The sequence below is a fragment of the Erpetoichthys calabaricus genome, chromosome 3 (assembly GCF_900747795.2).
Source record: "Erpetoichthys calabaricus chromosome 3, fErpCal1.3, whole genome shotgun sequence".
In the NCBI taxonomy this organism is placed as follows: Eukaryota; Metazoa; Chordata; class Cladistia; order Polypteriformes; family Polypteridae; genus Erpetoichthys; species Erpetoichthys calabaricus.
In genome coordinates, this window is record NC_041396.2 from 188070493 (window position 1) to 188087135 (window position 16643).

General features: G+C 36.4%; 1 protein-coding gene across 1 annotated transcript in view; it reads right to left on the reverse strand.

The window, feature by feature from the left end:
- si:ch73-242m19.1 (uncharacterized) overlaps positions 1 to 16643 on the reverse strand; it is a 162280-nt gene that overhangs the window by 100937 nt on the left and 44700 nt on the right. The window contains exons 10-16 of the mRNA XM_051924103.1: positions 13538 to 13639; positions 10769 to 10927; positions 10496 to 10605; positions 9988 to 10123; positions 9241 to 9444; positions 3954 to 4146; positions 842 to 960 (exon numbers count right to left, since the gene is read on the reverse strand). Of these exons, the coding sequence (XP_051780063.1) occupies positions 842 to 960; positions 3954 to 4146; positions 9241 to 9444; positions 9988 to 10123; positions 10496 to 10605; positions 10769 to 10927; positions 13538 to 13639 (1023 nt within the window). The remainder of the gene's footprint in view (positions 1 to 841; positions 961 to 3953; positions 4147 to 9240; positions 9445 to 9987; positions 10124 to 10495; positions 10606 to 10768; positions 10928 to 13537; positions 13640 to 16643) is intronic.

The window sequence follows — 16643 nt, forward strand, 5'->3', positions numbered from 1 at the left end:
TAATGCTGTGTTTTTAAGCGCTTAACAAATAAAAATGGTATGGTATGGTATGGTATATAAAAATAAACATATAAACATATGGTTTTTACTTCACGGATTTTCACCTTTCGTAGGGGTTCTGGAACGCAACCCCCGCGATGGAGGAGGGATCACTGTACCTTTTATAGTCTTTTAGATATAAACAATATCAGCCTGAGTTGGATTTATTTGTTTACTTGTAAGCTGAACATAAAAAAGAAATATAGGCATATTATACTGTATATACATTACCAGAAAGTTGTGAACTTTTACTTTTATAGACAGTTGGAATTAAATAAAAATGTCTTCAGTAATGTTTTAGATATAAACATTTAAATATAATATAAACATTAAACCATTGGCAGGGTTGTACGATTAAAAGCAACATTAGACAGTATCCAGTGAATTGCTTTGTGATGTACAGTGCAATGAGTAATAATGCTGTGTCTCTTACACTGTTCATAGAATAGCTCAGGTGAAGATGTTTCTCATTATTAAATAATTTTTTAACACAATACATTATTTATTGGCACTTTTCAGAAATATTTAGTAAATTACTGTAACTCCACCTGAAATAAAATTTTTGGAAACAATTCTGTTTTTAGTGTATACCGTGGGAGTATTTTTGTATTTTTTTGTACATATTACATTCATTAGCATACAGAAATGTTTCAATGTTTAAACTTGCTTGCATAAAAAAAAGCACAAAAACAGATTTGAACACAGAATCTCAAATATGAGGTCAGACTGAAAATCTGCTTTTTCCAAAGTGTGCTAAAGCTGCCATTACAATCTATATAGATCTTACAGAAAAAATACATACCTGCTGTTTATTTTTCAAAAAGGCAAGTTCACAGGACCACAGATCCAGAATAACGGCAAATCGATCTATATCAACCTGAGCCAAAGCTTCTAGATCAGGGCGAGCAGATCCTTTAACTCCTTTAGTATACACAAATTACATTTAAAAAATAAAAAATAAATTGAACATTATTGCTTTCCGTCATATGAACGTCTAGTCCTGTACAGAGCTGCTTAGAAAATAGAGATTTGTATGTGAGAGTTTAAAGCAAAGGACATTTAATAAAATATTATTGCTCACAACTGTAAAGAAAACATCATTTTTTTCTCAAAATAGTATAAGAACAAACACTTGTTGCAAAAAATCTTTACATTTAATTATATAATGAATTGAAATTGATTAACCGCAAATACCCACTAATGAGTGCAAGTTTGCTTAATGGATCCTATAAAGTACAATCTCACTTCAGCCCTTTGCATGGTAGCACATATACCAAGCAGCATGAGATGTCATACCAGCACAAACGAATAAGACAGGATTACATGCTTGAAATATATTTGTAGAATACAATACACACGATGTGCCAAAGAAACAAAGGAAGCTGGGGACACATTCACAAAAACGGATGTAGATCTGATTGTTCATTTAAAATTAGGTTTATCAGAATATGTGTTGTTTTAGAGTGTTTGAGACCAATTTCAGAATAGTTCCTAGAAGCAGATACTGTTAGTGTTTTCACTGAAATATTTATCTGCTTTTACACAAACAGCGATTGTGACGCAATATTTCTTTCCCACATATTTACTAGTTCAGGATTTGAAGTGGGATTTCATTGTATGTAAGGATGTTCATGTTGATGAATTCATGAATGACAAAATATGAAAGGGCAAGAACATACAGTGGATTCAAGCATAAATTTAGGCCTGCAGTCATTTCTTGAATAAGAATGAGCATCTTTCTTTCTTGGGGTTTGAATGCTGAGTTTTATGGGCTCTTTTTAAAAAAATACTCTTCTACCTACTGTGTTATTTTCATTTCTTTGATTACGTTGTGTTCTGCTATAATGTTTTGTTTCCAAATGAAGGGAATTATAAAAATAGAATGACTATCTAATTTGTTCAGGGTAATATAACATTTATTTACTTAACAATTATCTGCCTATTTCAAATGTTCCATTCATATCTAAAGTTCTCGAAAAGATAGCTGCCTACCAACTTCAGTCCCATCTTTCAAAAAATAACCTTTTTGAACAGTTTCAATCTGGTTTTCATCCTAAACACAGCACAGAAACTGCACTGGTCAAAATCACAATTGATCTTCTCCGGGCAGCTGACATTGGACTTTTATCAATTCTTGCACTTCTTGACCTCAGCTCTGCATTTGACATCATATCTCATCAGATACTTTTGAAATGACTAGCTGAGTTTTGGAGTCTGTGGCCTTGGCCTCCAATGGTTTTCTTTCTACCTCACTAATAGGACGCAATTTGTTCAAGTAAAGGGCTTTAAATCTGAGAATGCATTCATTACTCAGGGAGTTCCGCAGGGTTCTGTTTTGGGGCCGCTTCTTTTTCTCATTTACATCTTTCCAATAGGTAATATCTTTCGACACCATGGTATTAAATTTCATTGTTACGCTGATGACACACAGCTTTATCCATCCACTAAATACATTTCTGTTTTCCCTCCAAATACTCTTATGGCATGTCTCCAAGTCATAAAGTCATGGATGACTCACAATTTTCTCCAATTAAATAGTAATAAAACTGAGGTGCTCCTCATTGATTCTAAATCTACACTCACTAAGGTTCACCATTCTTCCATTTTAATTTACAACATTAACACAAACATCTCTTCCCAGGTTAAGAGCATGGGAATCATTCTAGACAGTACCCACTTTTTTTCTTTCCATATAAGTAATGTTTCTCGGACTGCCTTCTTCAATCTCCGAACAATTTCTAGACTTCGTCCTGTTCTTACGCAACACAGTACTAAAGTATTGGTTAATGCCCTAGTCACTTCACATATAGATTACTGTAATGCTATTCTATCTGGCATCCCACAAAAACGTATTCATCGCTTACAACTTATTCAAAATTCTGCTGCTAGGATAATAAACTGCTCTAAATCCACAGAACATATTACACCTGTTCTCTTCCAACTTCACTGGCTCCCTGTTTACAACCATATACAATACAAAATACTGTTCTTAACATTTAAAGCTCTCCACAACCTTGCTCCTCCCTGTCTTACTAATCTCCTACAGACGTAAACTCCCTCTCGCTCACACAGATCCTCATCTACAGCTCTACTTTCTGTACCTTACATCAAACTCTGTTCTATGGGAGCTCGAGCATTCTCTCATAGTGCCCCTCAACTCTGGATTTCTCTTCCCTCTCAAATCTGTCAACTAGACTCAATAACACATTTTAAAACTGCCCTCAGAACTCTTCAAACTCTCTTTAAACTGGCATACCAATTATGAATTTAACACTGTTACTGAGTGTTATCTTTGAAGTTTGCTACTACCTCTGTACTTTATTGCTATTTGATTTTATCATCCTCTTTGTTTTTTTTATTTTATTACTGATGTTTAATTTCATTGTAAGGTGACCTCGAGTGTTAAGAAAGGCGCCTATTAAATAAAATGTATGATTATTTATTATTATTAATATACAATTTTTTTGTTTTTCTTCAAACTACTCTTGATTGTGGAGGACAAAACTGCAGATTTGCCTGAAATTAAATTAAACTGGAATAAGAATTGGGTTATTTTTTCCCATAGGAAAATGCTAATATGCTTAGTCATGCTTATATGATGAAAAGGAAATGTCAAGGAATTACAAATCCCCCAAGGCATTTTATTTTCATACATGTCAATACAAAAGTTATAAAGTTAAATTTCCCCTTAATACAGAACCAATTTAAAGCCATTTAAAAAGTAAATCTTTAACTTTTTCCTATTCTTCCTGTCACTCTCTTTTTCTGAATAACATCCACATACAGCCTGTTGGTATCTGCACACCTGCGTTAAACAGCATTGTTAACAAATATGCTGCTGTCACCAGCTGAGTAGTCAAGTAGATTGGAGAGGTAAGGGTTCCATATACACCCTTAGATATGAATGCCATTACCTTTGTCTCTTCGAATGAACTGAGATGCAACAATGATAAGTATCTCTTCCAGATCCTTCATATCTTTTAAAGCAACATCATATATGATGTACATTCCATTCTGATCCTGTATATGGATATCACCACTTTCGGAGGTATAGAAGTCGTCATGGTTTTCAATATCAGAAAACTCCATAAACTCAGCACAGTGGACCTTCCATCCAAACAGAGTAAGCACATTTAGATAAGGAACATGAGAGGTCATATTCACTAACATATTAGCATCTCAGTGGCATATCTACATATGCAATATAAGGAGTTAAGAATATGAAAACACTTAAACAAGAGTTAATAACTGCAGAAGCATGTCTGTATTCTGGGCAAGTGGAGCACTACTTCTCCTGTCTTACAGATGGTGGCACTGTTGTGCAAAAATATGTATAGCAAACGTGCCTCAATAATTTAACATAGTGTTAAAATGTTAATCACAAATTCAACTTAGCATCATAATCACTTTGTTTCAATGCAGCTTGTGTATTGCTCAAACCATTTCACAGAGGATGCCATGTCTTCCACTCTCCATTTGGTTGTGTCCCAACTGGACACTAAACTGCTAGAATGTGGTTCATAGACTTCAGTTCAGCATGCAAGACTATTATCCCACAAAAGTTCATAAGGAAGCTGAGTCTGTCTGGCTACAGCACTTCCCTATGCAGCTGAATCCTAAACTTCCTGACAGAGAGACCCCAGACACCATCTCCAGCACCATCACGCAGAGCACTAGCCCCACTCTAGGGCTGCGTATTTAGTCCACTTCTGTTCAGCCTGCTGACTTAACAATTGTACAGCTGCATACACCTCTAACACCATCAGTATGTTTGATGATGACAAAACGGTCGGGGGTCTCAACAACAATGAATATGAGTCAGCTTACAAAAAGGAGATGTGACAACTGACGGACTGGTGTAAATTTAACAATCTGTCTCTTAACACTGAGAAGAAGAATAAGATAACTGTTGACTCCAGGAAGGTTCATGCTGCCCATATGCCACTGCACATTAAGAATTGGTCAAGAGCACCAAATTCCTTAGTGTGCACCTGACAACTGACCTCGCCTTGACCATTAATTCCATCTCCATAACCAAGAAGGCATAGCAGCATCTCCATTTCATTAAGGTAACTGAGAAGTCTACCTCCCTACATTCTCATTATATTTTAAAGGGGCACCATTAAGAGTGTTCAGACCAGCTGCGTCACTGTCTGGTTTGGGATCAGCAGCATCTCCTGCTGCAACATCATACTACAATAGTGTATACAGCAGAAAAGAACATTGGGACTTCTCTACCCACCATTAAAGACATGTTTATTAAGCATTGTATCTGCAAAGCCTACACAATTGTGAAGGACCGCTTCCATCTGACAGGTACTGTAGCAGTACTATAGCAGTAGCAGCAGGAAGAAGGTGGACTGTCCTCTCCAAGTGGGAGGTAAGTTACTACCTCTAGTGGAGGAGTTTAAGTACCTCAGGGTCTTGTTCACGAGTGAGGGAAAAAGGAACAGTGAGATCGAGAGACAGATTGGGCAGCGAGTGCAGTTACTGTATGCAGTCGCTATACCAATCTACCAGTCTATCTACGTCCCTACCCTCACCTATGGCCATGAGCTCTGGGTAATTACCGAAAAGAATGAGATTGCAAGTGCAAGTGCAAGCAATGGCTGAGCTCTCCCTTAGAGATAGGGTGAGAAGCGCAGGCATCTGGGTAAGGCTTGGACTAGAATCGCTGCCCCTCCACATCGAGAGGAGTCAATTGAGGTGGTTCAGGCAACAGATATCTCCTGGATGCCTCCCAGTGGAGATTTTATGGACATGATCAGCTGGGAGGAGACCCAAGGGAAGACCCAGGGCTTGCTGGGAGGATTTTATATCGCAGATGGCTTGGGAACACCTTGGGATACCACAGTATGAATGAAAGGTACTGTAGCATTTGAACTACTTTGCCAAGTTCTGCAACTGCTTCTACTCCTTGGCTGTCTGGACTCTGAACATTGTGCTGCACCCCATCCACCCCCAGATATCTTTCTAGTAGTCTATCTATATACATGACATTTGTTACTACTCATGTCTCTGTTTACAGCTATTGATATTACTAAATTATTTTTACTATTTATTTATTTAACTTTTATCTATTCATTTGTATATTAGTACAGTATGGTTTAGTAGAATATTGTATAGTATAATTTTATTTATTTATATAATTCTTTAATGTCTTTAACTGGCCCTATGTTACATTATATATGTACTATTTATGTACCTGTACATGTTGCATCATGATGTTGGGGAACATCATTTTGTGCCACTGTATACTGCAACACTGTGTATAGATCGTATAACAATAGAGTCATCTGACTTATCTAGAAAAATACTTTTTTTTGGAGTATGTGAAATTTCCCTTTCATAGAATCTGCTAGGCATTTTCTAGGTTGCTTAGGCAGACAAAATAGAGAGAAGGATAGATGAATGTATCATCTAGGAGGTTAAGAGGAAAGGTAACACAACAAAGGCTAAGTGCCAGATCCACCACTTTGTGGATGGGAGTGTGGATAAGGACATTCCATGAACAGATAACAAGAGACCACATTACCTCTTGGTTGAAAGATGGCACTACAAGGTCTCTTAGCAAGAAAAATTAAGGTCATGCTGCCTCCTTAATTGTGAGATAAGGAGGACTGGCATAAAGCTAGTACTCTTACATTTGTTCACTAGTTACTAACAAAACAAAGTGAGACCATTTTACTGTTTAACTTCTTGGGGAGCACTGAGTCTCCCTGAAGGACGTATCTGTTTAGATGAGACACGTGCATCAGGGTTACAGTGACACTAAGGGCCAGCAAAGAAAATTCTAGTCTGATGTCCTTACAGCCAAAGCAACACATCTCTAACCCTAGAAGTACTTCTAGGAAATTAAAGACTGCCTCTTAACATGGATAAAATGAGTTTAAAGCTGGACGGAGAGTTGGAATGAAGTCTCAGTAGAGCAAGGAAGGGAGGCTATGTTTCTGTGCTTGAAAGAAAGAGAGAAGAGAGAAAGAAACAGAGGAAGTTACAAAAAAGTGTCCTTTGTTGATACTTAAGAAATGGAGATGTTGGTAATCCAGGCCATCAAGCAGGGCTGCAAGCCTAAAACCGGAAGAGGTGCAGTGATTTTCTTATTTTTGTTTTCTTTTGTGTAGATAGATGTTTCCTTGGTGTGCAGGGCCATCTCAAGGGGTGAGCAAGGCCTTGGGCAAGATATATAACCATGCATCTATATGTTTATGTGTGTGCAAAGAGGGATTGGGGATTGCAGAATGATAGGAGGTGATCAGCTAATGCAGGGACCATAAGGGCTGCTTTCTTTGTCCCCCATTAGAGATGGCTCTAGTGGTGGAGCTATGGAGCTGACCCTCAACCCAGAAGCAATTTTGGTACATGGCTGGAAGGGGCTTTGGGAGACAGGGGCTTAAATCCTTCAAAGGCTAAGATGACGAGGGATTTGGTGTTTGAGAAAGTGAGAAAGACAGACAGGGAGAAAAAGGCAGATATGAGAAGTAAAGCAAGTGTTGAGGTGTGCATCTTCTAGCTATATAAGCCATCTCACATAGGAGAAAGGGGTTAAACATTTATTGAGGTAAGTGAATAAAGGGGAGGATTTGTTTCTATTTATTTGCCACAATACACAATAAGTGGAAGATTATTTATTTTTATCATTATTACAAAATGCAGTGACTATTTTAGCATGAAACCTCTGGTGGAACCCCACAGACCTGAGAAAAACTGCAAAGGTGTTTGTGGACTGTCAGCAGGGGAAACTATCCTAAGAAGCTAGCTATAAAAGAAACCCTTGTAGAAGGTGTGTGTGTGTGTGTGAGATTGACACAGAAAGAGAGAGAGAGAGGAAGAAAGGGAGTTGTATCTAAGAGACCCACTCTTCTGGGTAAACACATTGGCCTGGGTACGTGGCTGCCAGTGAGCTTCAAGAAGGGTTTTGGCTTGAATCAATTCAGTAAATTGCAGAAAAAGAGTGCAGATATTTTAGCTTCCAACCCCAAGTGAGCAGTTTGAGACAAAGGCAGACAATGTGGCAGAGAAAAGATCAGTGGAGCTACAAATGGAAAATTGGGGAGGTGGTAGTATCTTTTGGGCGGCACGGTGGCGCAGTGGGTAGCGCTGCTGCCTCGCAGTTGGGAGATCTGGGGACCCGGGTTCGCTTCCCGGGTCCTCCCTGCGTGGAGTTTGCATGTTCTCCCCGTGTCTGCGTGGGTTTCCTCCGGGCGCTCCGGTTTCCTCCCACAGTCCAAAGACATGCAGGTTAGGTGGATTGGCGATTCTAAATTGTCCCTAGTGTGTGCTTGGTGTGTAGGTGTGTTTGTGTGTGTCCTGCGGTGGGTTGGCACCCTGCCCTGGATTGGTTCCCTGCCTTGTGCCCTGTGTTGGCTGGGATTGGCTCCAGCAGACCCCCGTGACCCTGTGTTCGGATTCAGCGGGTTGGAAAATGGATGGATGGATGGGTAGTATCTTTTGAGAAAGGCTGAGGGAGGAGACAACCTCCAGTAAACCTTTCATGAAGGAATAAGGGACATAAACTGAATATTAAAATATAATAATTAGGCTACCAGAAATAGGGATGGTAAAATGTAAGCTGAATAATGATATGAAAAAAATCACACAAAAAAAGATCTATCAACATATTGTTATAGAGTAAAACCAACAAAGGACAATATTAAAGCATATCCCAACACCAAAATTAGATACTCAACTCTGAAAGCAGAAACACAAGTTTATATTGATTAACAATTTTGTTTAATGGGCAAAGTGCTAAATTGTATTGTACATAAGCAGCTGATGTAATTTATGATAATGATGACAACTAGCCAGTTAAAGTGAAATGTTCGAGTTCACATCACAAAAAAAATAACAGGCATCCTAAAAGGGCTTAAGCCTTCCAGGCCCATAGTGAAATTAAACATTTAGGCTACACATGTGATTATGACAATTAAGCTGAGTTTACTGTAGAGATTTTAAAAATATATTACATTAGGGGAAGTGAGTCTACTACATCTTTAATATATGCAGAACAGTGCCATCTTCTGGGGGATAAGGGTTCAGTGCCCCACCTGCCTCTAAGGCAAATATTATTAAAATTTATCCAGAAGGATAAAACCACAAATAACATTCTTTTAACATCTGTTAGGCTAGTATAAAATATATATCATTATTACTCTAATATGTCAGAATTACTCTAATTCAATTTTAACAGTGCTAATTTACCTTGTAATCAACAGGTGAATAATGAAGATATTGTTCAGAACTTAAACCCCCTGGAACACCACTGCCACCTTTTGCTGCATTTATCCATCTGGAATCTTCTTTGTTTCTGGTCAGGCCAATTCCATCAGGTCTGAGACCTACACTATTTATTGTAAGGGTTCTCTCAACAGATCGGAAATAATTTAGAATGCTGAGACATGAGCGCTTTAAAAATAAAATAATTTTAGACAAAAATGTAAGAATTGTATTATAGTTTTTAAATATTATGACACAAAACTTGTACTTTTACCTTAATGCTTAATACAATAAAGCTTCTAGTAACATAATTTGACTTTTAACCACCTAATTTCATGTGCACACTTGACTAAGAACAGTATGGCACAGTGGTTGGCACTGCTGCCTCACGGGTCTAAAAGAGTGGGTACAAATCCTCTCTTCTCTGCTAACACATTTCCCAAGTGACTGCATGTTTTCTCTTGGGTTCCCTCTAACATCTCAGAAATGTGTAGTTTCACAAGTGAGCATGGTGTGTGCATGAGTATGCCCTGCATTTGGCTGGCACCCTGTCCTAGGTTGGTGCCTGCCTTTTGCCTTGTGCTTTCTTTCAGGACCGATTCCGACCTTTTGTGACTCTAAGTTAATTAAGTATGTTCAAGTATGCACAGGTGGACAAATCAGTTGCATATCAAAATCCATAAGAATGTTTGTGTGCCTGCAAAAAGTCGCTGTGGTGTGTCTTGTTCCTACCTGTAATTCCCTAATTCGCAAGTGTCGCAGGTAAAGCAAAGACAAATATGCTCCTCTCATTGAAACAGGATCATTATTGATCTCTTCTTTTCCTTCATCTAAACCCAGCAATTGCAGTGTTTCCATGTAACTATAGCTAAAAGGGAAATAAATGAAAATGAAGTTACCACAGTTTAAATTTTCATGCTTCATTGCAATACTGTATAACTACTGTATAAAAATGAACACATAGGAATATACTTCTAAAGTAATAATAGGGAAATTATCAAAAAAAGCTTATGAAATAAGATAAAGTACATTCCTAAACAGACATTTAAATTGAGATATCTAAAATGTAAAAAAAGAAAAAAATTCCTGAACAAAGTAAAGATTTTTTGTAATCAGATAATGCTTTCAGCTTGCTTTTCCAACAAAAATAAAGTACCTCACCTAAAATAAATTTATAATTTAGAGTTTCCTGAACCAGTTGATACAAACAGATATTAAAGACAAATAAAATGTATTATACCCATTCTCATTCTTTTTATTCTGTGAACCTGACTGCTTGTTCACTTTGACATTTCTTGCACTTTGTTCATTAACATCTACAGATGATCCATCTTCTTCCTTTTGGAGTTCCTGTTTTAAAAATCATAGTATGCTTTGATTGATTTACAAAATAATGCAGTAAGAATTGCTGATCGTTAATATACTAAAATATTATTTTTAAAAAATCAGTCAATTAAACTGACAACCAGGCTTGACTAGTAAAGGTTTTTAACTGATGCCTAGCATGAAGTACCTGATGCAGATCTGGTGAGTTGTATATTTTTTTCCATATCTGATTGGTTTGTTGTCCTGAAGGGTGCGATGTCACTGACAGAGACTGCACAGGCACTGGATCAAATAAAGTAGCTGCATGTTGTCTCAAAGCCTCCATCACTTTCTGTGGATTAGACACCTTACACCAAGCAAACAAACAGAAATACAGTTGGAAAGTAAGACATGTTGCAACTCAACTCAGCAAACATGTATATGTTTTCCTTTTACTTTTTGAAATAAAGGTAAGGTAAATAATTTTTTAGATGTTTTGACACAGTGACCTCTAGCACAGCCAAGACAATAGTATACAAGAAAAAGTCAGCTTTTAAAATGTCTTTATCCACATTCATTAAATCAAATTACCACGTGCTGGTGAAAGAAAATAAAACAGACAACCTTAATACTTTATTTTCATATTCATGTTTTTGATCTCTTTGGTGTCATTCAAATTTTCATAAAGCATCGCCTCTAATATGACAATTGCGGTATATCATGTCATTGTGGTCTGATTCTGGACATTGACAAGCGTATGCATTATTTGGGTAGCCACCTGGCTTATTTGTTTCAGACATTCGATTTATTTAAAGAGTTGAGGGGCCACAGGGATTTTGTTTTTATATAAATCAGTTTGTCACTTTTGTTTGATGTTACATGGTTGACATATGGTTCTATTAATTTATAAAATTTATGCATATGGTGGTGTATATCTAATTCTTACTTTTTGGTTGTTGTTATTCTTTTCCTTATTGGTACTCATCTATTATTGTGAAAAGAACTAGGTAAAAATAAAATTGATGTTGTTGGAAAATTCCTTCTGTACTTCACATATACAATACTCACAAACAGTATAAGCCTCACATTCTTTTCCATGCCTACCTAAAATACCAGAACAAATAATAATTGAGATGATTGATTCCTTTGCCATCCCTTATTGTAAAGAATACCAACACATTCTTACTGTCAGGCCCAAATTCTTCTCTGACGACTTCCTTTTCACCCTGGCAATTAATACCATATTGGAGAGGCACAAAAGCAAGTTTTACACAGTTGTTGGAAACACCAGATATCTCCATTCTCTGTCTATGTGAAATCGGGAGAAATGGGTTCAATGCTCAATGTTTGTCCCTAACAAAGCTACTATAGCTCCTGTGGAGTTCCCTTAAGAAGCTTGATCCAACAAGTGACCAGAATTTCCATTGGTTTCTGTTGCCATTTGTATAGGATAAAGTTTATTTGAATAAGGTTACAGCAGAATAAGGTTAACCTACACAGTTTCACATTATAAAGACCTTAGTGCAGACAAAATGTATAGGGGATTTCTACCATAAATGCAATGTCTGTACAGTAATGACCTGTTCCTTCAACATGAACAAAACTTACATGTGGGATGCTCAGCTGTCACCACAGGTAAGGAAAAGATGGCAGTTCCCATTATTTAATGAAATATACTTTAGGTTTTTACTGTACTATCAAAATAGTACACTGAGCTGCAATACATCAAGGCTTTGTCCATTTATCAATCCATTTTCATGAAGGTCAATCAATTATTGGGTCTATCCTCTCTCTTCCTCACACACATACAATGTACCAATTTAGAGTTAACACATAGCTAAACGCACAAGTCTTTGAAATGCAAGAATAAATCAGAATACCCTACCAAAATCCAGTGTGATTTATTGTCCCATCTCACATCTGCAGAGTCCACAGTTTGCTCATTGTTTCTATGACAGTATTGGTGAGGAGTGGAAAGAGTGACATGGATGTGCTAGCATGGTGGCACACTCAATAGCATTTGTGTTTCACAGCTATAGTGTTCTGCAGTTGATTGTTTCCCTATCTATGTAAATTTTGCTAGTTCTACTAAAGTTCATGTGTGTGTTTTTCCAGCATTCCAGAGAATAGTTTCAGATCAATTGCTGGTTCTGAACTTGACCTTGTATGAGGAAATGTGAACAGATGGGCCACTCGTGGTCTGGTGACCCATCCACAGTTGGCTCTTGCCTTATACCTAATGCTGCCAAGATACACTCTGAATGTCCATGAATTTGACTGAGTTAGAAAATGGATGGAAGGATTGAAATTGTGTGAATGGAGAATGGTAATTTACCAAACAACCTACAACAACTAAATGCTGAGCATACACAACAACTATACAATTCACAAATTAAGTGTAGAATTTAAGCAGTACAAAACTAATAAATGAATATATAAAAACGAGACTGAGGGTTTTTGAAAGAGTAACTAATTACTCTTTTCAAATTTAACCAACCTTATCTTTTGAAATTGTTTTTTGACACTAAGGTTTATAAACCTAAAAAAAACAAAGCTCTTAATATTAATTATGTATACTGTATTATACAATAATATTTGCAAAGTTCGAGATCTGGTAGTTAAAGGTGTTGCCAGTGAATCTGTTACACATGTATGTCAAATAAATGCAGCTCAAATATGAAAAACTGCCAGATCTTTTGTTGCCCTGGGGCTTTTTTTATTACTTCTCTTTTAAATAATCTACAATAACCTGCTTTGAATACTAAACATTCTGGTGATCATAAAAAAGAACTAAAACATTTAAGCTTGGTATTTTTTCTGTTAATTTTTCCAAATTGTCATGACTGTTCTTTGTAATTATAGATTTATGTTCTAATAAGACAGTTTAATGGCCTCAATAGAAAATAAAAGCTGACACAGCCTGTTGTTTCAGGACAGCTGTAGATTCAAAAGTGCATATATAAGTAGGTTATCTTACCTTGAAAAACCCAGCTTGCAATTGCAAAAGTTCATCTACAGATTTCAGTTGCTTTAATTTTGTAATATTTTTTTGCTGCCAGGGATCCTGCTTGGCTGTTATCTGATTTGTAAAAATAGACATCAAAACAGTTGCTATTATCTGGATCTGCAACTAGGCGTATGCTAGTTTAACATTATTTTAATCAAGCATAATTATATAAAAAACAAAAACATAAAGCATACAAAACATTAAAGCATATATGTAGTACAAAGAAACAGGTCAAACATGAATATACAGCTACTTAAAATAATTATACAAATGAATACCTCATGGATAATTAAGGAAGTAACCACATTGTCTGCTTCATTTGAAACATTATTGGTAATATTTGCAATGCTGCTTGAGTTACGGAAGCATGATTCCACAAAGAATATTGAGATTTTTAAACAATTAATATCCCATCATATTTAAAGGATATGTTTGGTATTTTTCAAGTTAAAGTTATTTCCTCACAATCATGGTATATATTGATTTGACACGTGAAACTGCATTATTAAGTAAAGCATATTTTAAAAATTTTAAAACTTAACTAGACCAATCTTGTGTTTAATAATGTAGCTAATGGGTACCAGGGTCCCTTTGTTAAAAAAATCCTCAAACCTGACCAAGTACATTCATTTTGAACAACAACATTTATTAATATAGCACATTTTCATACAAATGAAGTAGCTCAAAGTGCTTTACAGGATGAAGAAAGAGAAAAAAGACAAAATATAAAAATAAAATTAGGCAATACTAATTAACATAGAATAAAATTAAGGTTCTACTTTGAAGTACCAAAGGTATCAATTTAAAAAAAAATGTGCCTTCTGCATTTTTGAGGCATGCTTGTGACAACAAAGGTAAACTGAAAATAATACATTTTATCAGAGAATCCTGGAAATATTTTTTTCTAGGTAAAGTTAAATTTCTTGCTCACTTCTCTGCTTGCAGAGACCATTGTTGGTGTAGCTATGATAAAAGGGAACTGAAGAGTAAGATGAATGGGGAAGTTGGGAAAGTGAAGTGCACAATTGGTCTCTTTTTAAAATGGCTGAATCTTACAACAAAGTTTTGTTTTTTATTTTTTTTATCTTCTTAAAACAACATGGATAGGCTGTTTTGTATATGTCTGCATTCTCAAGATGCAGACCAATACTCAGTAATATTTTTGGGTTAAAAAATTGAGGTATTCATTATGTTTCAAAGCTTTTCTTTACAGAACTACAGTACCCAAACATTACATAGTAAAAGCAACAGTGGGATAGTTATTTTTAAATTTATAAAACATATTTCACTTTATAACACAATTTCTTGTGGCTAAATTCACCATGTATTTACAACATGATTATGAAAAATAACTACGACTTGAAAACTACTGAACTTATCTTCAGTTGGTCCAATGTGTGTGTGAGAATGAGCACTACATTGAGTGCTCTGGATGGAGAATGACTGGAGAATAACAGATACTAAACTCTGCAACATTTGCACACATACAAAAATATATATAGTTACACATGGTAGAACTATATCAATATTAAGTTTTAAATATCTCCTGATAAATGACACATTTTCTAATAGTAACTCAAACTGTAAAAATAAATATTGTTAGGAGGTGCCTGGCTGGGTTACTTTCAGTAAGAGCACCACTAACATCACACAATGCAGGGACAGGACCCACATGAAGCCCAATCTGAAAAGGGCCATTAGGAGTAGCATTAGGAAATGCCCTACAAATAAAAGTTTTCAAATAAAAGGGCCACTAGAAGTCAGCATATCCTGTTTGATATCATGTGTGATGCATGCATCAAAAAGGCACCACATTGGAGTACCAGCATTACAGAGCATGTAACACGGCTGTTGGTAGGAATATCGGACCAGGATGTAGAGAGTGTGAGGTCCAAGAAGAGGCCTTGGAGGTGGCAACACCTCTTGGCGATGACCAGTGCACAGAACATGGCAATACTCGCTGTCTATCACAGCAGGTGGCTGGAAACTGCATTTGAGCTCAAGCCCTTTAAGTTAAACAGAAAAACAGAGGAATTGGGACACATATACATTAAAAAAGTATTCTTTAAGAAATTAGATTCAATTATAATACTCATTTATTTGGAATTCAAAATATCCATGCATTCAAAGGGCAACTCTACAATGGCCTAAAGAAGAAGGGGGCATGGCACATCTTAACTTTCAATTTTATTACTCAGTGGCAAATACACTAGCTATAAAGACCTGAACATTGACACAAATTGTTGAATGTACACAAGCCTAGTCTGCCATAGAAATAAAATCTTGATGTACTTCTTTATATGCCCTGCTTTGTGCCCCAGTAAGTACAAATTATCGTCTATATACTAATAATATAATTGTCCATCAGTCGCTCGGAATATGTAACCAATGCAGGAAGCACTTTAAGAGAGAGAAGCTTTAATCTGTTGCACCTTTAAATGATAATCACCTTTTTCTTCTCTCTCAAACCTACACAGTATTTAATGCTTGGATAACATCCAAGATTAAAACACTTAGAGAATGCATCTTATGAACAATTATGCTTCAAATTTAACTTTCCATCAACACAAATTTTCCACTATTTTCAAATCAGAAACTTTACTAAAAGGAATCTGTACTATTTTCCTTACCTCCCACTTCTATTCCAGTGCCAATACTGATCAGTCTTGAAGATTCAGATAGCATCTCATTAATATATAAAAACATTCTAAAGTATCTTCCCTTCAAAGATCCCAGGGTAAAGGACCTGTCACTTAACATTTCAGAAAAGGAGTGGAAGGCAGCCATGCATAGAATACATTTCAGCTCAAAGCATTTAATCATTCAACTTAAAATCTTTTATCAAGCACAAGATTCAACCTGTGAACACTGCAATCTAGCTTCAGCCTCAATGGGCCACATGTTTCGGGCGTGCACCAAATTAACATCATTCTGGACAAAAATCTTTGAATGCCTAATCCATTAACAGCTGTGTTTGGTACACTCCTAGATGGGCTTAAAGTAGAGAAGGACAAATTGATTGCGATTGCCTTTACCACACTACCAGCACACAGACTTATCTCTCTCAACTGGAAGA